General features: G+C 49.8%; 1 protein-coding gene across 1 annotated transcript in view; it reads right to left on the reverse strand.

Moving 5' to 3' along the window:
* Positions 1-7,001: 7,001 nt before the first annotated feature.
* Positions 7,002-24,420, reverse strand: part of LOC116946635 (angiopoietin-2-like) — a 50,144-nt gene continuing 32,725 nt past the window's right edge. The window contains exons 5-9 of the mRNA XM_032961744.2: positions 22,017-22,201; positions 18,339-18,440; positions 13,861-14,027; positions 10,512-10,642; positions 7,002-9,442 (exon numbers count right to left, since the gene is read on the reverse strand). Of these exons, the coding sequence (XP_032817635.1) occupies positions 9,276-9,442; positions 10,512-10,642; positions 13,861-14,027; positions 18,339-18,440; positions 22,017-22,201 (752 nt within the window). The 3' untranslated portion in view covers positions 7,002-9,275. The remainder of the gene's footprint in view (positions 9,443-10,511; positions 10,643-13,860; positions 14,028-18,338; positions 18,441-22,016; positions 22,202-24,420) is intronic.

The raw sequence follows: 24,420 nt of genomic DNA on the forward strand, positions 1-24,420 counted from the left end.
GAGGATGGCTTGACGATGACTACCACGAGAGATTGGTGCCAGAAATATGTGGCACTACTTGAGCATATTGCCACAAGACAGTGGAAAGTGGAAACAAATGACGAAATGCGAAGTGGAAACCTACGGGCTATCTGCTCATAAATCGTGGTGATGATGATCATGATGATGAAAAGGAGTTCCCAGCCGGTGGAGCGAAACGTCGGACACCGTGCCGAACAACGGCCGATACAAACCGAATAAACACAGCCCAGAGGCGTTCAGCGGTGTGGTGGTGGCGGCAGTGATTGTGTGCCCGAGTTCGAGTCTCCGGTGACGCCTTGCAGCACGAGCGGTGTGCGATATCCCAGCCGGTCATGGGCCCGCTCTCTCCCCTTCACACGAAAACCGGCACCGCCGAGCTCGGTGAGGTATGGTCGAAACAACGCCCAGGGTGGGGAAGGCCTTCACCCAGCAGCGGATTAACAGGGGGCCTCTGAGAGTTGCATTTTGACGATGAATCAGTGCCGTTTTGCAAGTTCGGTGGGGTGGGGGATTGACAATTTGTTGCATCGCCCTTCCTGACCTCCACGTCTCAGCGATAACCAAGTCACTGCGAGCCGCTCTCTCGCCAACAACACCGACTTGGGGTATTTTTTTTTATTTTTTTCTACCCATCGAGCCTTCGAGATTTCTCGAAAAAAGTCAAGTTTGTTTGAGCGTTAAGATATCTCACTATATATAGGGACTGTTTAATCGGGAAACAATTCAAACACGTTAGGTAAAACTTAGAATTGGCAGCTGAAGAAGTCATCGCTCGACCCCATTTGTTTTCCCATATGTGCGTGTTAGCTTATAGGGAAATCTATTTGATTTTAAATGTACTTATTTACACGTATTGCATAACATGTGCCTGTGCATTGTTTCAAAAGCTACGCTTACATCTGGGTCACAAATAACTCTTTTGATCGTTACCTTTTTTTTTGTCCGTTTTGCACACGACGACGAGTTTCACGGCTCGGAAATGTGGAATCGGGAGACCGGCTAAACGGAACAAGTCGAAAGTCAAGAGGCACCATTTATCCTGAATTGAGTTCGTTGTGTTGGGGGGGGGGGGGGGGATAGTGGGGGTAGGGAATAGGAAATGTGTCTCTGCGTCCTCTGTAAAGGCGTTTGCTGTAAACTTTCTTCACCGATGACAGATCAATCACTGGAGCCCGGCTCGGGGCTCGCAAGGGTTTTGGCCGTGTCCAGCGCAAAAGCTTCGCCAGGGACTCCCCACCGACCCATCAACCCCGAGAGCACGACGTTCTGGTTCGACGTCCGTGCGACTGCGAATATTACTGCCGCTTTGCGAAAAACGCAATCAAGGCGACCCACCGATAGAGAGCCCACGGCGAAACCCACGCGCGTGCAGCGGGCAAATATTTTCGCGACGCAAATTCATCGCGGCGATAAAATAAATGTGGGTTTAAAAAAAAAAAATCCTCCACTAGAATTCTTGAAAGAATTCCAAATGGGAGTAATACCGCTTGGAATATATTTCAACAACAGCTCGGGGGAAGTGTTTAAACGTTGTTTGTTTTTTTGTTGTTGGTTGAAAATTTACTTCTCCATAAATCGGAATTAAAGAGCAAAAATATTTGAACTTTCAAACGTCCCAGCGCCGTCGAAGTGGGAGCGGGCGGACGGGACGGCGAACTCTGGCGACGCAATCCATCGGCATCAATCTTCAGTCGCGCGTGCCAAGAAAGGGCCCGAGACAATGGTCACCGGCACCTCGAGTGATTGGCAAATGGAAGTAAAGAAATAAAAGGGCGCAAGCGATCGCTGGAACCAACAAACTCATGAGGCAGGTGTTTTTGCTCTCGCGAGCAGCCTGTGAATGTGGACACTTTTTTTTCACAATGAACGCCTTTGGCCAAACCTGTACCCCGGTTGTAAGGCTTGCCAAGGGGCCTGTGCTTCGTTACCTCAGGATGTCATGCCTCGCAGACCTCACCATCCATTAGACCGCCAGGTGTTGCGATGTGCATTTTCTATCATCTGGTTGATGTAAAATAATATTTGGGGGTTAGTCCATTATTTTTTCATATTTCAGCAAAGATCCAGCTTCAATTTTGCCACGCAAAAAAAATACCACATCTGATTGCGGTATTCCTGTCCCCCGAGTTGATTTGTTTCGTGGCGAAACAAATACATGGTGAAGAGGAAGCTGCCACGACCAGCCAGAGTTGTGCCCCTCTCTCACTCACCCCCAGCGCTCGATCTGTCGTGCAACACTCACATGTCTCGCATCGTTTCAAGCGATGCTCAAATGTTTAATCGGGTAAAAGGTGCAGCCCTTGCAATTGCTTGCTCATTGCCACTGCCAAGGGAAGGGCGTCTCAAGAGAGGCATACAGCCCCTCGAGAGAGAGAGGGTGTTTTGGCCTACTCTTCCACGGGCAAGCCAGACATCTTGGAAGAGGTGGGAATACCCACACTTTAGAAACATACCGTAGAGTTGCTTTGTTCCCTCCTCCACATTTATAAATATGGGTTTCGAGTGTTTTAGTTGCGATAAATGTCCACACGATAAGCCACTTCGTTGAGCTATTAATTTGTGGTAACCAGGTCGCTTCTGAAAAACAGCTGCATTGCTCAGTGGGGCCTTACCTGGTAAAATAAATGTAAAAAATAATAATAACAGAATAAAATTCTCACGACGTTTCGGCCACAACACAAGTGGCCGAAACGTCGTGAGAATTGTATTCTGTTATTATTTTTTAAAATTTTATCTCCATTCCACGTGACTTTACCGAAAGAACCCAGAAGATGAATCCCTGCAGTCACGAAAGCTTTAAATCGAAAAATAAAATGTAGTTTAGTTACTAAATGTAGTTTAGTGACTAAATGTAGTTTAGTTAATCCCGGCACACGTGACCTGCCGATCGACCGACTGCAGTGTACCCATTGAAGCCGCTGGATACACAGCGGGAGGGAGGGGGGGGTTTAAGACGTGCAACTGCCGCGCCAGGAGATCGAATCGGCGAGTCCTGGACTTGCAAGCCCGGTGCGCTAGACGAGTGCAATCGACGGCGGCATCCCGCAGCGTTCGACCGCGTGGAAAGCAAATTCACCGTTGAGCATTTGTAATTTTATTGTATTTTTTTCATTTTAATCTTATTTTCTATCGACGTGACTTTACCGAAAGAACCAAGAATATGAATTCCTGCAAGTCACGAAAGTTTTACGTAAAAATATTTATATATATTTTTAAAAATATGTATGAGTAAAAAAACCATGTATTTCTGTATTGCGATGGGCGGGGCGTGAGAGCTGCGCGACCCAAGGGAACCACAGCAGTCGTCAACAGTCGGCCCAACGAAAGCGTGAGGCCGACAGAGCGATCGAATGTGGTGGGGCGGGGGTAGCAGGGGACAGGGGATCCATCACGACCCCGCCACCGCATTCTGTCACGAGCCGAGGGATCCCCCCCCCGCCCCCCAGCCCCGCCCCACCCCCCCCCCCTCCGCTCATCGTCACTTCACGGTCGACGAGACATTTCCGAAGATGTTTTTTTAGTATTTGTAGCCGGGTTTTAAATTAAAAAAAAAACGCGGAGATGGCCGAGGCGCGGGGCTTCTCTCTCTCTGTCTCTTCCCTGCGCGCTTTGTGCGACCCGGGCTGGCGTGGTTCGATCAATCGGAAATCAATTGGCATTGCGACAGACAGTTTATATCGGCAGCACCGCGGTGTTAGGATAACAAACAAACACAAAAAAAGAAGTGACAGCTCTCTTCTTTTTTGCTTCAGTTCTACGAAGTCCTTACCGGCTGCCACATTCCTCGCGCGATTCGGCGCGGTGATTTCGCGCACGTTGCTCTCGTCGTTTCTCACTCATCTTCGTCGCGTTATGAAGAGTGACAGAACACCCTAACTGCGCAATGTACTGGCTAACAGGTCATTGCAACGTACGGTATTGCTTTCTTTCGTACAGGTCCTGGCATTTGTGTACGTTCAAGGTTATGCGTACGGCCGTTGTGAATGTGCTCCGGGTTTTTTTTATTTCTTTCTCGAGTGCCTTCCTGCGAGCACGTCAACTTGCAGCCCAGCGGGTTTGGGATTTTCGGGGACCCACCAACCCTAGTATTAGACATGGGTGGGAATTGAACTGAGGTTAAACATGGCCCGGCTTTCATTAAACACCAGCAGCAGCAGGCAACGGTGTATACTCTGGGTAGGACGTGAGGTATTCCGTTCAATCCCTGAATTGCTTTACGGGCATGTACATGTATGTATTTTGAACTTCTTTCGCACCGTGCGTATCCAACTGTCGTAATCGGAGATGCAACGTTTATGTACTCTGCGACCGCTGAACTAAACTTGATTCCCTGCCACAGATGACATCAGTGGGGAGTGATATCTGAACCGATCCTGGGCATCCCTCCTTCACTGAATCGCACTGACAAGTGTGGTTAACTAGAGTCAAGGCACCCCCATAACTGACGCAGCCTGAGGAAGCCTTCGTCCAGGTGTGACTCAACAAAGGTGTCATTGTTCATTTTTATTGTTTTATATTTTTATTATTTTATTGTTTTCCTTCTACGTGACTTTACCGAAAGAACCAGGAATATGTTCATTGTTATTAACACGTAAATATATTTTTGCACCAGCACGATTTCGGACTTGGAGCGCAATATTTATTCTCTGTCGCTGCCGTAACATGCCGTAATGTTTGGCTTTTGGGGTCACGATATGAGTTGCGATGTAAATTAATCCCGAAGGGACGTTCGTTAAGGCTTGTGTTCCTCGTTTTATGAGGTAGGGCTCCCAGAGGCACCCACGGTAACTTTGCGCCGCTACCACAACAGGGTTCCTCGGGATGATGAAAGCAATGGCCTCACGACAAGACCAGGAGGGCATTACCACCCAGAGCCAAGCAAACACAGGTGGCGTGAAGTCACACTAGTTGGACCCCAATCGGCCACGGGAATCCGATCCCTGAATGTTGTCACGACGCTTCCCGTTGTGCATTTAGGCTTTGGGGGCGGGCGGAAATGTTTTCTTTCCCCGACGAACATCGGCCCGATGACCACTCCTGTGAAACGTTGATTAAAAAAATAAGCATGGGAGTGACGAGGTGAAAAAGAAATTGCGCTTGCAAAGGGCTCCTATTATTCCAATTAACGTAATTAAAGCATTACTTCAGCTACAGAAAAGTCAGGGACCAGTGGGCCGTTCAAAATTGTTTCCTGAAAGATGGCAGAAAACCACCCCCCAAAATTCCCAATTTCAAAATGATCACGTGGCCAACAGAAAGTCGAGCTTCTGAAGCATTTGCCAGATATTATCGTGATTTTTTTTATTAAGGTCATAGAGTCTTTTACAATAACACGAAGCCACTTTTCTTCAGTTTTTTTTGTTGTTTTTGAAAATCTGATAAGAAAGCGCCGAACTTAAAAGTTTTGGCTCCGCTTTATAAAAATTGTCAAAATACGTTTCTCTTGAAAAGAGCAAGGCCACGCTTCTAATTGGACACGGTGACGTATTGGCATTTCCGTCTCGCTTGGAAGCGAGCGAGCTTCGTTAGTTTTTCTAAATTGTTAAAGCTGAAATAAGGCAGAGCGCAACTCTGACAGCAACCGTTAGCGAGGCCGTTCCCCGTAAGTGGCTGTGCTCGATGCCGTTATGCATCTGACAATATAAATACGGGCCGAGTAATTTGCACGCAATATCTATGGGACATTTTTTTTGCCGGTATCAAAATTATGAACAAAACGAGGAGAGGATTTACTCTTTCTGGCAATAAAGCAGGAGGTTTTGAGATGATCAAACACCAAATGCATCAAGTCTACATTCAGCACATGCTTGTGGACAAAAATGCTAACAAACATGCTCTGATAATATATGCGTCCGTCATACTTGCTTTGCCTTTTTACTGTTTGCCTTTTGGCGTCCTCTGGTCTAATGGTGAGACAAGTCCTTGAACAGAAGGCCGTCTCTATTGTAGGCCAATCAGTTCCAAAGACAATGCAGATATTATCAGAGCGCTTGTGTTTTGCGTGCGGGTTGCATGCGTCACGAGAAGAGATGATGGCGAGTGGTCGGAAAAAAGGATGGAGTGCGAGCCAGGACAGTGAACGTGCCCAGCAGGACGTCCGCCGTGGAAATGGAGCGGTGAAACCAGCTGGTGTGCGATGCTCCGTGGATCGTTACACTGCGGGACCGCGATTGACGGCGACGGCTTGGGGAAGACTTCACCCAGCAGTGGATCGATCAGGGCTGATAATTGATTGACGGCTCAACTCGAGATCACAGGCAGGATGGACACGTTTACCCTTTTTAAACGTTCTCAAAACATAATCCCACACATGTGACGCGTGGCGTTTGTCTTGCATGTGTCTAATATTTCTTTGTTTTCGCGTATGTGTTTGTTTTCCATTCTTTGCGCATGACGATGGCAGCAGTTTGGTTTGGGAGCTGAAATGCCACCATCGAGGTCTGCTCGCCACAACGAGAGGGCTTCAGGAGAGAGACTTCGTGTCGTTTTTCTGTTCCTCCTCCGTTGAAAGAGCGCAAACTACGGTGCCATCTGCATGCTGTATGTATATTGTATGCACGGTGTACGTATGTATGTTGAACTTCTTTCGCACCGTACGTAGCCAACCGTGCTAACCGGAGGTGCGGGGGGAAGGACAACAAACTAAACACAAAAATAAGTTCTAAAGAAATTAGTTTTAAATATAGATTTAAAAATGCGTCGCTCCAGTGGATTCCTAATATCGGACGGAAGAGCGTTCTAGGTGGCAGTAGAAGCGCATCTGAAAGTGCGCGATGCAGTGACCATCTTTGTTTGGTGGCAAGCAGCCACAAGCCGCTGCTGCTGCGAGGATGACCGGCGTTGGCATGGTGGTAATTTGTGCTCCTTGACACAAATCCTCGATGTGTGCCTTCTGCAAGGCGACCGTGTGAATGGTAATGTTTGTGTGTGTGTGTTTTTTTTAAGTATAACAGTCACTGGGCATTTTGTAGAACACAACGTGTTTTCCAGTTCATATTTATTGTGTATCAGAATACGCACATTCGTCCTTTAAAATATAAAACGGTATAAAAGAAAATGTTAATATATAACTATTATATACAAAGGGCTCATATATATGTCAAGATGATGTTAAAATGTAGTTACCACACGCTGTGAAGTGTTTTTTTCATGATACCAATATACCGGTATTACGCACATATATAACGTCTGTAATCTTTCCGAGACTTAAAAAAAAACAAAGTGCTTCTGCACTTGTGGTGAGAGCGGCTTTAGAAAATCAGCCGTCCAGCAATAAAAGCAGGCATTGTCATGATGAAGCATCTGGGCTGAAATTTGTTTGGAGAAAATAATCACATCCCCTGTCAAATATAATGAATTGTCAACATTCGGGGCTGTGATCCCATTCAAGGATTAATTCTTCCGTGTCGCCATTTTCAACATCTTATTTCTACTGTGCTTTTATTTTTTTTCCACCTTATGTTTACATTTGTGCCCGTGCCATTAGCCCTATCGGCACCTTTAGCATTCCACCAACATGCGCTTTTAATTCGTTAAAACCATCAATGGGTGCATCGTGGGAATATTCAATTGATAAACGGATGCATTGTTACACCCCTAACATCTGTAATCAAACCTTAATCATTCATAAAAAAACTCAACACATTTGTCAATATAACACTGCCTTTAAAATAAAACAAATATTTATTATTAAGAGAAGGGCCATTGCTCAAAACGTCGCCTCTTATATATATTTTAATTATTTTAAGGCCACAGTGTTATTGACGAATGTGTTGAGTGATTTTTTTGTTATTTGTGCTTGTGTATAACTGCCTATGCAGCAGCAGCATCACCAAATAACTCGCTAATAAATAATTTATCTGTCAGTTAAAAACTGTTTGCCTTTCAGAAAACTGTCAAGAATGTCACCTGACTGAAACAAAGTTGCATTGATAAATGTTAACAAATAACGTGTATGTATATATGTGTTAATGAATAACTTGCACGTTGAACTTCGCATTATTATTGTTAATATTATTGCCCTGGTATTTTCATGACAACGAATTGGATGCTGCGTAGCTTTGGAAACGCACGTGAAATTGTCAGCATAAAAAAAGAAATGAGTCGATGAAATAACGCGAAAACAAATCGGATGGAAGTGGCCGTACAACTGCTTTGAGCCCACTTTAAAAACTACCGCCGGATCGAATATCGTGCCATGTGGCCCAAGCGCACGCGCTTAAGGCACGCTCGAGCGCGTGAACGTAACCGCGGCGGGGAAACACAAAAAAGAAACCACACACACACAACCCCAGAGCGGGTTTTTACTGCCAAGCTCGTGTGCGCAATAAAAACCTAGCATCTGAACATCTGCAGCTTTTAATAAACGCAGGAAGTCTCGGTGGCGGATGTAAAGACGGACAGGAGCGGGGGGGGGGGGGTGTCATAAGCTAAATAATTGTTGCAAAAACAAAACAGAGATCGTCACCACAAGTCGCAGTCGTCCAAACCCTCACCCCCCCCACCCCACCGCCCGCCCTGGCAACCCCGTACGAGCTGGTTGTGATCAGTCACCACGGCCGAACGCCATCAATAACTGAGCGGTTATTTGGATGCTCAAGCCAACTTACCGGGGCCAGATTCGAGGGGAGGTAACAAACGGGGATATTTGTCTCGGGCTCCAAAACTCCAGGGGTATCCATGATAAAATATATTAATATCATAGCTTTAATATTAACACTATAAACAATGCAGTTCTACTTTTACTGGAGTGCGGTGACGGTTGGGCAGTGTGTGTGTGTGTCTCTATCAGGGTTGCCACCTCTGAACCACAAAAAATGAGGACAAGTCATGGACTGAAGAATGTCTTTCACAGCATTGGAGGAGGGGGCGAAACTGCATTGTAATGCACCGTGTTGAGAGTAGGGCATTGTTGCGCAGCTTACTTACAGATGTCCCAGGGCCGCTATCTCACTCAAACAGAGGACGATCCTGGGATAAAGACCAGGCCAGGTGGCAAATTAAGCCTCCGAGTGCGGGGGAGGGGGCGCGGTGCACGGTATGTGGGGGGTGGGGGGGTTTGAGGAGCAGCGGTGAAATCTCTGCTCCGATGCTCCGCTCATGAAGATAACTTAAATCATCTGACCCTACTTTCTCTACCCATACGTCTACCACCAGAGCAAGCGTCGCCACCGTTAACCAGCAGCAGCGGTAGCTGCAGCTGCAGCAGCGAGTAGCGAGTAGCGAGTCGCGCGACAAGTCGACGTTTAGTCGCGTCAGGAGTGGAAGTCGGCGGGGCGGATCTTCATGGTGGTGGTGCGCAGGGAGTAGCTGGAGCCCTTCCAGTAGTGCCACTTGACGCCGTTGAATTTGCCCGTGTGCTGGCCCCCCGAGTAGTGGCGCCCGTTGAGATTGGACGCTCCACATGCGTCGAACCACCAGCCTGAAAGCAAGTTTACGGGCGGAACGATGATTATTCTTCTTATTCTTCTTCGTCTTATTATTATTATTTTTGTTAAAATGTTTCACGCGTGCGGGTTTCCACGGCTTAAAAACCCAGCCGAGGGCGGGCGGGCCGAGGGCGGGCCGAGGGCGACCGCTCGCCAATTGTGTGGCAGGACAGAAAACGAAGGAATGGGTGGGAACAGAACGCAGAAACAACTCTCTCTCTCTGTGTGTGTGTGTTAAGCTCATGTGGCATTGCGTTGTGTGCCAGCGCAGCGTGCGGGTTTGTTGTGCTTCGGGGGGGGGGGGGGGGGGGGTTGTTGTGGCAGGCATGCTGGGGATAAAAGCCATGGAGGGTTACGTCGACTTAGTCGTGCTCAGCTGCGGGAGTGCGTGAATGACCTGGCCAGGCGTAAGACAAAGGGGGGCTCTGTGCCTGCACTCCGGAATCGAGCGGAAGCACGCGAATCCAATCGCAGCGTTTCGCCGGCGCGTGAATGGAGAGCTGCGATGGGTAGTCGAGTAAATCCAGCGGGAGAGACGAGGTTTTTTTTCCTCCTCCTCCTCCCCACCTCTTGCCCCCCCCCCCCCCCAAACTATTTTCACTTCAATTCGATGGATAAAAGTAAAGGAGCTGCCCCTGCAATTGCTTGTTAACGCCCGACTTCCGGCGGAAGTAACTCCACCAGAGGGAGCTCTAGAGCCCCTCTAGATGGCAATGTCGTTACAGACGGTAAGACATCATGGAAGACGTGGAAGTACCCACACTTTACCCCACCACGCGCGGCCTTTCGGTCGACAAACTTGGTGCACACATTGATACACAGCTGGGTCGACAGAGGCGGGAGGAGGGTTTAAGGAACCCCTGCAAAGCGGCAACCTCTGGATTCCAAGTGCCACGCGTGAAACAGTTACACCGGCGCAGCAACTATCGTCGGATAATTGAGTGAGTTAATCGATGACTTTGACATGCGGATAGCCCAGCCCTACACGTGAATGACAACCGTGGAGCGTCAAGGGCCAACGTTGGGCCGACGTTTGCTGGGGGAGAGTGGCTCCTCTCTCACCTCCGGTCGCCATCTGTGAGCAGCGGCAGCCGCAGTTGTCGTTGTCGGCATCCTTGGTGCTGAAGCTGACGCCGCTCTGGCTCAGGCTGCTGAAGCGCCCGGCTGTGCCGCCAAAGCCCTTCAGCAACAGCCTACGATGCGCACGCGTGCACGTGTGTGTGTACGTGAGATTTATACAGGCGGTTCTAGACTTAGAAACACCCGCACTTAAGAATGCCCGCCGCTTACGAACACCCGCGCTTACGAACATCCGCGCTTACGAACATCCGCGCTTACGAACACCCGCACTTACGAACACCCGCACTTACGAACACCCGCACTTACGAACACCCGCACTTACGAACATCCGCACTTACGAACACCCGCACTTACGAACACCCGCACTTACGAACACACCCACTTACGAACACCCGCACTTACGAACACCCGCACTTACGAACCAGCTTCCATTATTTTTGTGTATTGACTTAAAACGCGAACTCACAGTTGCAAATTGAACCATGGAAATATTTTGTCCAGCGAAGTGATCCTCTGCGAGATGTAATGAGTCAGTCTCGCGTTGGGAGTGAGTGTTTGAGTGTGTGCGCGTGTGCACATTGTGCGTGTGTGAGAGTGAGTGTGGGGAGCGGTAGCGGTTAGCGCACTGCGCTATGAACCCGGCGACCCGAGTTGGATTCCCGCTCACGACCAACACCTGTGACAATTATCTGAACGAGGTCGACGCAGCCTAAAATGAGTTCCTTTGTGCGGTATGTAAACATCGCCACAAAGGCAGCTGGGCATGGTGCTTGTCACACATCCCCTCTTGTGCAATGCCGGCCTTCATAGGTGCTACTCGGTAGCAGCACTTGTCCCGACAGCACTGTTAAGGAGATATATATCCTTGTTCGCTCACAATTAGTACAGTGCTGTGGTCACCCTATATCTGTTTAATGTTCGCGTGTCTGTGACTTAGTTTTGTAATGCGTGCCACGTACAATCTGGAGGTAATATGCCTGGGGCGATTTGCGCTGCGGGGAATTTAATACTTTACTTTGATTTTGCATTGATTTATGCTTGTGAACTATTTGGAATTCCTCAAGTGAATGGGGTTGTGTTTTTTTTTTTGGTACGATGACTGCTTACTTCACCGCTGGACTTGTGTTATTTTGTTTGTTTTGCTTTTGTTCATTTTGAGTGACCCGGTTACTCTCTGCAAATGAGGCTGCTCTGGTCCCATGAGTTCCTGCCCAGTTAGACAGAACAAAGCTCGAACGTGCACAGCCAACTTGCAGGGCGACAAACCCTTAATATTCGCGGGGCTTCTCCAATTGCGGTTTTGCTTATTCGCGGCAAATGTAGAGTTGTGTTTTTAAAGTGCAAGGCCACAGTGTACCACTACCCAACAAGAAATCGCGAGGCATGGAAGATTTTCTTCACAAATGCTTTTTTTGCGTCAGTTTGTTGTCCTTCCCCCGCGCCTCAGATGAGCACGGCTGGCTACGTACGGTGCGAAAGAAGTTCAACGAACGTGCGGATGGAGAGAGCCGCAAAAGTTGCTCTCCTGCTCAGTTTGCCTTTGTTTGCTGCACCGTTTGCACCGCGAGTTCTTACCTTTACAATATTTAGAAATTAGTTACCGTATAATATTCATTTACATGTTTCTGTTCGTTATTGTTAAAGGTGACTTAAATAACACAACAATGCTATAGAATATATATGTATGCATTAGCATATATGGACAGATGATGTGTTTATATTTAAATCTAATACATGTTCATGCCCCCATAACCCTTTGCGGATTTAACGTTCACGACGTTCTCCAGGAACGCAGTCACCCGCGAATATTAAGGGTCTGCGATCTAGCAAACTCACAGCAAGCTTGGACTACTCGTTACACTCTAAGTACTATGCTGAACATCTTTCGCACCGTACGCAGCCAACTGTGCTGATCGGAGTCGACTGGCGCTGAGCTCCCCCTGTGTTAAGACAAATGCTGGTCTTGTGCTGCCGCTTTCTGCATGTCCCATTTGTCACTCCACCACGAGACGAAGGCTCTCTTCCGGGTCGTGGCGGGGATTACATTGTGTAACACAGTTCTTGTTCCTAGGTAGTAAGTGTCATTTCGTAATCGCTCATGCCTAAAAAGTATAGAAAATGGCTATTATCCACCACAAACTTTGCTTTGTGACCAGGACAGTGATATTTTGAAATTTACGTATTTTCAATGAGAAAACGGCCGAATTTGTGTCTTTTCTTTCACATAAAGTCAGAAAAAAATAACATATGAATCAAAATGAACGTGTATTTATACTAAAGTAATACACAAATTACTACGAAAGATTTAGAAGTGAGTAGTTTTTCGAGATTTACGATTATACTGTAAAACACTTTCACGAATCAGCCCCCAAATGTAGTCTCCCATCATGTTCTCGTTATATTGTCCTTGGTAGCGGCGTTCAAAGTCCAGTATATCCTGGCGGAAGCGCTCGCCTTGCTCCTCCGAGTACGCTCCCATGTTTTCCTTGAATTTATCAAGGTGAGCATCGAGTATATGGACTTTGAGGAGCATCCTACAGCCCATTGTGCCGTAATTATTTGTCCGTACTTCACCGCGCTGGTTGTTAGCGGGTTGGTGGAAGCGTGGAGCGTAGTTACGAGAGAACAGAAGTGCAACCCAAGGATGTATTTTTCCCGCGATGCCTACGACGGAAGCTCGCAGCCTCCATCACCTGTTTCATGCACGACGGTTGCCCATCTAAGCACAGACCAAGCTCAGCCATGCTTAGCATCTGAGATCTGATGAGATCGGGAGCTTTCTGGGTAATTTGGTCAGAGGCAACAGCACAACAATCATTACGAGAATTGATGCAGCGGCCACAAAGAGAAGTACCGCAGGTCGCTATACCAACAGCTTGCGGTTGTTTCTCTAGTCCTATTTTCCCTTTGCTGTTGACAATTATATATTTTCAACCGACCAGAAATGAATTTGATGACAAACTAATCCATATATTGTTTTTCGATATCGTAACACAGCGGGCTTTACTATCTCCTTGCTATGCAAACAACCTGTAGCAATTACATGCCGATAGCGATTGATGTATTACTTGCGAGAATGTTCAGTTAACATTCTCTGAGTTTTAGGTCGAAGAGCGTTATACTACCGTGATGCGAAGCCTATGGCAGGGGTGGTGTGAGTTGGCGTCGAAAATCAAGACCCTTCTTTGACCAGCTCAAGACACCTCTTCATACAAATATCCCATGAGCCGTATATGCAACGAGTCCCTGGGGCCACCTCTGACCCCGCGAGCTGCCGAGTCCCCAGCCCTGCCCACGACGTCGTTTTTTGGCGGCGACGCTGGCTCCCCACCGGTAGTGCTGCTTCTCGGAGGCGACGGAGAAGCGCTCGTAGAGGGAGAAGGCGTGGTGGCCCTCCCAGTCGCCCAGCTCCACGCGCAGCACGTGCGGCTGCTGGCTGCTCAGCTGGTGTACCTGCTCGTTCCCCAGCCAGTGCTCTCCCGCCGGCTCCCCAAAACCCTGCAGCACGCGCACGTTGCAACACACACGGATAGAGGGGCGAAGGTCGTCCACCCCCTTCGTGTAGACTCTTAATAGGCTGTCGGGGCGAGTGCCGTTAGCGAGCGCCGAATTGACGGCCGGCACAGCAACACTCGCAGGGGTGGTGTTGCCAGCTCCACTGCCCTGCAGTCTTTGTCTCTCCAGTGCTGATGCGCACATTACCACACCAGGTATTCATTTAATGCACAGGCCACCTGGGAGAGGCCCAGGACCTGTTCAGATAATTGCCACTGATGTTAGCCGTGGTGGAGAAACAAACTCACGTCGCCGGATTCTCATCGCCAGCGCGCTAACCACTGCGTCACCGCTCCCCACAAAACACATTCGCGCGCACGAGTGCACATACGTGCACACGTGTACACGCACACGCTGACCATCGGACACCACCACGTCACCAATGCCGGAGACATTTTAACTGAGCGCTTTGAGGAGCTTTTATAAAACATTATAACCGGCCCACAAATCTTGATGGCATTTTTCAAATGCTCTCAGCCAAGGGTACCTGGTTGCCTTCCCCACTTAGCCAGTCAATCGCACTCTCGTGTTTACGTTACCGTTGAAATAATTTGTGTCACCTGTTGCATCGCAGCCACGTTAAACAACTTGATGGAACTTTGATTTTTGTGTAAATGCTAAAGAGATCCAGTTGTGAAAATGTTTTGGCAGCTTTGTTCAATAAAACTTCAACCCAAACCACCCTCCTCCCCAACCTCTTCTACACATTATGCAAGCTTTGGCTGCATAACCGTCTGTTAGGTCGAGTGAGAGGGCATGTGGTGCAACAGCCACGAACCCGGCGACCCGGGTTCGATTTTCCCCACTCATGGCCAACACCAGCGACGATTATATTATCTGAAGCGGTCCTGGGCCTCCCCTAGGTGGACTCAGCCTCAGATGTTTACCTGGTGCGGTGTGTAAACTTCACCACGTGGGAGACAAAGGCAGCCGGGCGTGGTGCTGGCCACCCACCCCCCTGTTGTGCCATGCCGGCGTTCATAGGTGCTCGCTAACAACATTTGCCCCAACAGTCTGTTGAGGCTACACGGGGTATTTTTTTTGTGCGGGCAGAAGCTGGCGGGAAACGATGACAATGCGGGGCATGCGATAACCGGATCCATGCTGCCAACAGCAGAGTAACACTAAATAATCGTGGCAAAGAAAAAACTCCACGAATTCACCAATAACACGGTGTGTGGCAGAAGAGTGGCACAACATACAAACTCCGCACGGAAAAATGCACCCGAGTTCGGAATCGAACCCAGACACTTCTTTCTGTGGGGTCGCAAGCGTTACCACTGCACCACCTAGCCGCCCACAGACGAGTGGTATACCTATATAATTATTGTTTTAACTCAACACATTTGTTAATAACACTGCCTGAAAAAGAAAACACAAATATGTATACAACATATATATGATAGATTGTGTTGTTGACGAACGTGTTGAGTTTGTTGTTTGTGCACCACTGCCAACGCAGCAGCAGCAGCAGCTGCAGCAGCAATAATTGGCAACACAAACAAAAACAAAGACTCCAGTTGTGTAGGCTGTGACCTAAGGCATGACAGGGGAAGAGAAGACGGAGATGAGAGAGTGACAGGCGGGGAGTGCGCAATGGGTGAAGAGGACCGAAGCCGTCAACCGAGGCACGGCAACTCGAGCAGCACCGCGCCAGTGGCGAATGCAACGCGTTCGAGAGGAATTGTTCAATACCGCGCCGCGTGCGTCTAACTAATTCGGACTGACTCGTGGCATCGCTTCTAAGAGCGCAGGGGGAATTGACGATTACAAAGCCTTGCCAAAAAACCTCCTATTATCGTTTGAAGCTCACAGCGGAAGGTATGTGTTTTCTCGATTGAGAGAACTCTACGTTTAATTCTCCGTGCTCGGCTGTCCGTGGAACCTCAATACTCGCGCTTCGACAGCTCGGGGGATTGAGCGTGACGTAGTCAATTATATTTCGGCAAAGTACAAGGTACGCGTGATAATTTAACGGCGAGCGTCAGTGCGCGTGCGCAGGTGAACGGTGTTGCTGCAAGGGCCTGGAGCTGAGTGATTGTAAGCGTCCTCGAAAAGGAAACGAGTATTGGCTCATACATCGCTATTTTTTAAAAAAATTCTCTCGCCCCCTGGAGTTTCATTATTTTTTGCAATTTCGGGCGTTGTGAATGTGGCGGTGTGTTTTTTTTTTACCCTGGCGTTTTATTTTGTTACGGATGCGTTTAATCATTATTTTGTCAGATGTATGAAAACATTCCATGATATCATCAGCGACAGCCATGATCAATCCACTGCAAGATTGAAGCCTCCCCAACCCGCCTCCGTCTCTCACAATCCAATGCATTAATCCACCTAGCACGTTCACATCATGCGAATTTATTTCATCGCTCCATAGTCCCCGGTGAACACACTCTCCGACGCGTTCCATCCCTGGACTGCCACTCCATTGTTATTTCCGCCCTTTGGCCATCAACCCTTCTCGCCATTCTTCCAACCCTTCAACGCAACGATGGCAGAGTGGGTTTAAGAATCATGGCGGAGTGACGGCCAACACATTATTTGATGACGAAAATTCTGGGTACATTTCCAGTGGTAATTTATTCATGCCCAGTCGCTCTCTCAGCACGAAAGTTACACCGAGAATCCAGTAAGGGGAAGCTCAAGAGAGAACGGCACGTGTGCTCACATCATTAATTGCCCACGCTCGTAAGAGCCCAAGTGCCGCACGTCTATATAGTTGTGTCAATATGGCAAGATGTTAACTACCTCGCCTGGTGTGCAAGGAGGTCGTGGATTCGATCCCGACCCTGACGCCTGCTGCTGTATATTTGAAGTTTGCGCGTCTCTCTCCCCGTGGTCGCGTGGATTTTTCTCCGGGTCCTCCGGTTTTCCCTTCCACATTTATAAACGCGAGTTTAGAGTATTTGGCTGCTATACATTTCCACGTGATAAGTCACTTTGTTGAACTATCATTTATGGCCAGTTCGCTTCTGCAAAAGAGCTATACAATTCAGTGGGCTTTACCTGGTAAAATAAAAATGGTTTAGTTTTAGTTTATAGTAGTTTAGTTTGGTGTCCGTGCGTACAATATTCTCCAATACGCACGACTCATTTCAGCCAGGCCTTTCCGGATCGGTGACTTGGAAAATATTCGCACAGCCGGCATGCCGCATCCATCATACCTCTTCGTTTACGGCTGTAGCAACGAGTCGGGAGCCACCTCCTCCAGGCACCCGAGAAATGGTCAAGTGACAAATTAAGCTCCGCAGGTTTTTGCGCGGCCGTGCTCCATCTGTGCTGGCACGGTCCTTTCGGCCTGCGCCGCGCGCTGCTCGGCCCGACGGCCTTGACGTCGCGCAAACACGTGGTGGGACCTTCGTCGGGAATGACGCCAAGTCTACGGCCACAATTAGCATCGGGGGCTGGTGGTTACGCTGCACGTGGCCGCTGTCTGTAATCCGGCGCCGTCGAGGCAGCGGCGAAGGTTGGTGAATCGCCGCACAAATGTTGTGAAACTCCCCTTCCCGTGGGCGTCGAGGAGGTGCAGTAACCCTGGCTCGCCAGAAGCCAGTACAGCAAGTGGGCTAATCGCAATCTGTTTGCATCTGTATGGGGTTAGAGTGTTGTTCCCCCCCCCCCCCCCCCCATCACGCGCTTGGGTTTACTCCTGGTCGCTCCGGTTTCCTGACGCGTGTGTGAATCCTCCATACATCGGCTAAAAACATCATAAAATCAAAACCCAATGTAGCAGGGACCCTCCTGAATCACAATTGAAATTGAAATTCCGTTCTGTGAAAAGAAAAAAGCCCCCGCACCTCCGATTGCCACGGCTGGCTACGTACGGCGCGAGAGAAGTTCAACGCACGGTGCGTGCGTGCGAGTGGAGTGGAGCGTAACGGCGAACACCGTGGCGAATGACTCGCGCGGTCCGGTTAGCGTAACGCGTCGCGGAGCCGTTGTCTTGCGGCTTGCACGTGGTGCGTGTGGTGCGTGCGGTGCGTGCGGTGCGTGCGGTGCGTGCGTGTGGTGCGTGTGGTGCGTGTGGTGCGTGTGGTGCGAGTGGTGCGTGTGGTGCGTGCGTGTGGTGCGTGTGGTGCGTGTGGTGCGTGTGGTGCGTGCGTGTGGTGCGTCCGTGCGGTGCGTGTGGTGCGTGTGGTGCGTGCGTGTGGTGCGTGTGGTGCGTGCGTGTGGTGCGTGTGGTGCGTGCGTGTGGTGCGTGTGGTGCGTGCGCGCTCGTTGCGTTCATCTCCCTGGCGGCCGGCGCGCTCTCACCAGCTTGTACTCCGCCCAGGTGCGGTGGAAATCCAGGCCGCCGTCGTCCCGCCGCTGGATCACGGTCCAGCCGCCCCCGTTCGTCTCCATGTCGCACCACACCTGAGAAACGGATGCAACCAATTTACAATTTACGCAGCTGAGAATTCGTTGCGCGCACAGTGTTCTCGTTCGCTGGTAGGGAGGGAGAGAGAGAGAGATGTTTTCAGATGCGTGGGAAACCACGGGGAAGTGGGGAGACAGCCATAACTGGCGCCAATAATTGCCCAAGCTCTGTTGTCCTACATTGGGATGTTTGGCCAACTCCAGTCAGACCAGCACAGTCACATACATACAACGATCCCCTACATAGTCATACAGATTGATGGGGCAAGTGCTGTGTTGAGCACCTGTTTTACAAGACAACACACGAGGTGCAGTGTGATCAGAACCACGCTCTTCGCACGCCAATACAAAGAGAGCGTCTGTGTCGTTAATCGACTGTCGGGGCCACCGGGTAAAGTGAGCTTAGATGGGCGCGGGGCCACGGGTAAAGTGAGCTTACATGGGCGCGGCATTCGGGGGTGGTGTGGCCGGCACCACACCCAGCAACCTCGGTCTCCCCAGGGTCAACATTCACAACACTGCATCGGGTACACATTTGAGGCTGGGTCGACCTTGGGGAGACACAAGATAGGCACTTATTTGTCTTTCGCACGGCTGATGTGGATGCAGAGCAACAGCCACAATTTCACGTTCAGGTGGTCGACCCAGCAGATAACCGCGCCAGGAGTAGCCGAGTTGTAGTGCATCGTCGCTGTGTGATGTCTCTTTCGTATTTGTGGTCAGGCTCCGACCCCGCAGTGATTGTCGTTCTGGTTGTGACGAGAACTACCACTGCTCACGTGTGGCGACGCCGTCTCGTGCCAGCCCGAGTGTGTGCTTAGTTGCTTGGCTATTAATAGACGTGTTTTGCATGTCGGCTAGCCTGCCTGCTTGCCGATTAGCACGGTTAGCTATGTACGGTGCGAAAGAAGTTCAACACACGTGCCTACTGCCCATGGACAGTTTCCATGCTTGGGACAGGTGTGTCTTATTACAGCGGCGTTTTTTTTCATTAGAAAATAATTTGTTTACTCGGCGTTTGCGTATATATTTATGTTTTTTAAGATAGCGTGAATATATAGCCTAACTTTTATTGGCTCATTTACCCCTCCCCAACTATAGCGCGCATTTAGACGCGCTCGTGTACGTGTGTGTGTGTGCGTGTGTGTACGTGTGTGTGTGTGGGTAGCGGTAGTGTAGCGGTTAGCGCGCTGCGCTATGAACCTGGCTACCCGGGTTCGATTCCCGCTCACGGCCAACACCAGTGACAATTATCTGAACCGGTCCTGGGCCTCCCCTACGTCGAGTCAGCCTCAAATGAGCACCTAGTGCGGTGTGTAAACATCGCCACTAGGGAGACAAAGGCGGTCGGTCGTGGTGCTGGCCACCCACCCACTCGTGCACCGTTCCGGCCTTCATAGGTGCTCGCTAACAGCACTTGGCCCTACAGTCTGCTAAGGCTATACGGGGAATCTGTGCGTGTGTGTCTGCGTGTGTGTACGCGTCGCGTATTTATTTACAGCGCACACGCGTGTGCCAAAACGATGATTAATTGAATTTTTATTTTAAGTATATTTATACAACGTAATTTAATTTAGCTGTGTACAGCTTATTTCTGATAACAATAATAACACCCCACGGTCAATGTTGTTGTAGATTCGCCCGTGGCCGACGCTGAGTTTGGGGCCTGGGAGGCATTCATTTGCGCGTGTTTATATTAATTATCGCTTGCCCCGCTGGTGTGCATTGGTTTGTAAGCGTAAGGGGCTGGTTTGGATAACATTTGTGGGTTCTGTGATTTTGCAAAACGTTAAAAACATTCCTCGATCCTGATTCCCCATCGGGGGAAACTTGATTTGTGCTTTTGAGAATTGAACCCAAAAACATCGTATTAATAATGAGCCACCTGGTCCGTTCGCTTTGTTAGCGTTCTAAGAATTGAATGATTATGCCAGAGACTGAACTACTCGGGGCATCCTAGCGAGGAGACGATGTGACCTGTACAGGTTCTGTACAATTGCGAGCTCATGGCAACGCCAGTTGGCTCAGCGGCAGGGCCATCGGCTCGCAGTTGGAAGGTTGCGAGTTCAAATTCTGGTTTGGGGTGGGTGTGTTGGGGGCGGGGGGGGGGCTCACTCAGCCCATCATCCTTCCTGCGGTGATAAAATGGGTACCACTCTGCGTGCAAGTAACCGGTGGCTGTGCGAGGCGTAGGCTCGTCGTCCCGGTAGGAGAGTGGAACTTCCAACGGTGGCTCAGGGCTGCGAACAAGAGGCGAGGCCACTGCGTCGTTGCTCGCTTGAGCAGGAGATTTCCGTGGCTCGGCGCAAGACACCGACAGACACCCGCGCGCGTTTCGACCGCCCCCCTCTGCCAAGGGGGCCGACCTCTATTCACGGCCACCGCCGCCGCTGCAGCTGCAATGGGCCACGCGAGACGGGCGCAGTGGACACTAGTCTCATCAGCTTCGGACGGTTTCTCCACACGCCTGGATCCATGCCCGAGGTCACTCCAAGACAAACAACGTTTGCTCAAATCGGTCATCTCTGCCATCTCCACCCTTGTCAACTCTAATTTAGTTTTCCTTCTGCGGAGCCAACTTCATGTGACCGAGTATCGCGAACAGCTTAGCATCGGGAGAAGCGATGAAGGCCCGCTGAGCTACGCGTCTTAAGTTGTTACCCGAAGCAGCGCCTATCCCGGCCATAATGGTTCATCATTGGGGCAACGATCCTGCCACCTGGACAGAAAAATGTCGCTCGTGGATATGTATATAGATTGGATGAAGGCCTTGCCCCACCGTATCGGTCGCGGGGATTGTTTGACCATACTTCACCACGCTGGTTAGTGCAAGGTTGGTGACGAAAGAGGTGGGGTGGGAGGCCCAGGACCAGTTCAGATAAAAGGCCGCCAATTTTAGCCGGGAATCAATCTCGGGTGGTGGGGTTCTTAGCCTAGCGCACTAACCACCGCGCCACTGACCCACAGCTATATGCAAATCATATTGAAATCACAAAACAGACTGCAACATTTCATTTTTATGAACTGAATTGTATCCTTCGCCCTCCGGGCAATGTTGCAGCGTTGTTGTAACGTTCGGACCTCGTGCCCCTACTGGGCATCTGTGAAAAAAGAGCTTCATAGCTCATCGGATTTCTCCTCCCCTTCACATTAAGCAGCGAGCACCCTCCCTGTCGAGTTTCTGCTCCTCCGTCAAGACGTTCACCTCCTCTCCCTGGTCCATCCTCCCCTCCATCCCTAGGTACCCACCGGAATTCCTGTACCCACTAAACCTCCCTCCCCATACCCCATCACTATTCACCGTATCACCTTTAGCTACCCTCATTGTACCACTCATAACCCTTGTAAAGCGCCTCGGATGAGAGGGCTACATAAATATATAAGATAAGATTTTGATTCTGGTCGTCTCCACGTTGAACGCCATTCCCTACGCCGAGGTCTCTGCCTTGACGCTGCATCCCAAGAGCGTTCCGTGTTAGGCAATCCGAAGACGAGGTGAGGGGGGGGGTTACGGAGGGGGCCGTGGGTGGCGGGGTGCGGGTGGGGGGCAAGGGGTGGGGGGTGTGGCCATGCCTTGACGGGCTGGCTCGAGTTGAACGCCCGCACGGCGTAGACGCCGCTCTTGGTGACTCCGGCTTGACGAGCGTGAGCGCAATCTCTGAACGGGGGCTTCTTCCCATCCTCTGCCTCTTCCTCCCCCTCGTACTCCTCCTCCTCATCCTCCCCGCCCGTTGACCCTCCGTGGCTGCTCTCTGTGGCTGCGGGGGCAAAGAGGGCGGTGGCCCGGTGAACGATGTGGCACGGGTGAACGATACGGCACGGGTGTACGACAGTTCTGTGGCGTGACCTTGTTTAGAGGAGGGTCGCGTGCACCGACTCCAGCAGGGAGCAGGGCATAGACAAAGCGCAGCAGACTTTAAATAAACGGACAACGCCAGCGACCGGCTGTCGTTGAAACAAGAAAACGAAACAGTTTTTATTCTTGCCAGGTAAGGCCCCCTGAGCTATTTAGAATCAACGTGTGTTTAGAGTATTTGGCTACATTTCCACGCGGTTAGCCACTTCGTTGAGACATCATTTGTGGCCAGTTTGCTTCTGAAAAAGAGCTATGTAGCTCAGCTGGGCCTTACTTGGAAAAATAAAAAAATATTTTAGTTTTAGTTCAGTACATTTTTTAATATATGCTCACCACGATAAATAAAACAGTGACTTTGGATTGGCCTCCACTAAGACAGAGCTCTAGAGAGCTTCTCTGGAGGGGAATTTGACCAACTGCTACACGCTGGCCAGAAGTCTTGGAACGAGGTTGGAGCACCCATACTTTACCCCCCACCGCATGCAACGTAACGATCGGCTGGTTAACTTGAATTCATACTGTGGGTTTGATAGAGTGGTGCTCGATTTTGGCTCGCGGTTTGACGCTGATCATAACACACAATGGTCCTCGGGGTGGTTTTAGACAACCGTATCACGGTTTCCGGATCTCCCAGCAAAAAAAAAAATCTACGAACAGCTAGGAGTCCGCTTAAGGCCAATTAACACGTTAACATTTTATATTTATTTAAGTTTTTTTCAGTAGGAAAGTGTTCTTGGCAAATTAAGCAACAACAATATATATACTTTGGCAACAGGCGTCTGGTCTTGTGGCCTGGCACGAGAAGCAGAACACAGCCCCAGTAAGCAGCAACTGGTTCACTGAGCACAAAGTTAGTGCTGCTATTGTGAAGGCATGGGCACCTGTGTGGTGTGCCACGCTATTGGGTTCCGAATGGAGAGCAGATTCCACCTGTGGCTCTCCCGACGAGTCGTCGGGCTGCACCGCCACCTTGTCCGACGTTTTGCTGCGCAACGTGGAGAGCTTCTTCAGGGACCGAACTCGCAACCGCCCGACTTCGAGCCGCTCGCTCTGCTACTGAGCGACCCGGCGGGGGGCCAAGTTTGAATGTTACATTCGAATCTTTATTTGCTAAGTACGAATTCAAACATTTAGTAAGGCACTTAGAGTAAAATTTACATGTATTGGAGTTATTAATTTTTTAAATGATATAATTTCTTAATCGTTTTCGCAGAATATATTCAATGGTGTTTTTTTCTTTTGCTGTGGATAGTGTGAAAAAGTAGGCCAAATATACGCTTCATAGTGGGTATCTGTACAACTCCCTGTACCGGAGACCCTTCAGCCAGCCGTGGTGTGAGCAAGCCATAGCAGGCCTGCACCTTTGCCTAAATACGGAATACCCAGTTAACTTGACTGCTAGGCGAGCGTTCCTTTTGTTTCCGCCGTATGTATGTACGTTGGACTTCTTTCGCGCCGTACATAGCCAACCGTGCTAATCGGTAGTGCGGGGGAAGGACAACAAACTAAACACTAAAAGCAGTTCTAGCGAAGTGCCATTTTCAGTCGACATTTGAAAGTGCACGGCTCCAGTGGCTTCCTAATATCGGGAAGGAAGAACGTTCCAGACGGTCGCAGAAACACATCCGAAAGCGCGTGACGCGGTGGCCGCATGTCTTTGTTCGATGGCTGAGCGGCGAGGACGAGCGGAGTTCGCGTGGCCGACGATTCGCGCTCCGCGTGGGCCCCGAAGCTGCCTAACGCGGCGCCTCTCTCTGCCGTGCCGCTGCGGGCGAGAAGTCGCGGTGACGCCGAAAGCCCTCGGCACACAACAACTCGGCCGTTCGTTTTTTTAGTTTTTCCCACCCAAATCGGGCGTGACACCGATTACTTTTGTCCAAGCCCGTGCCTTTCAACTGAGCGAGCCGCTTGATTCGCTTGCGCGAATATAATAAGATCCAAAGATTGCCAGCTGTGGTTCACCTTTTTTTCTATCTGTGTGTTTAATCTTCCACCGCAAAAATGCATATACATTGGAGGCCAATTGCTCTTTTCCCATTAGGTGTACAATTACCGCGTTTATGAGCACTTTGCTGTGAAATGAATATCACAGTGGGTTTTTTTTGTGTCCTCTCACAATTC

Source organism: Petromyzon marinus, chromosome 27 (assembly GCF_048934315.1).
Source record: "Petromyzon marinus isolate PM22_M1 ecotype Great Lakes invasive population chromosome 27, UKy_Petmar_22M1.pri1.0, whole genome shotgun sequence".
Classification (NCBI taxonomy): domain Eukaryota; kingdom Metazoa; phylum Chordata; class Hyperoartia; order Petromyzontiformes; family Petromyzontidae; genus Petromyzon; species Petromyzon marinus.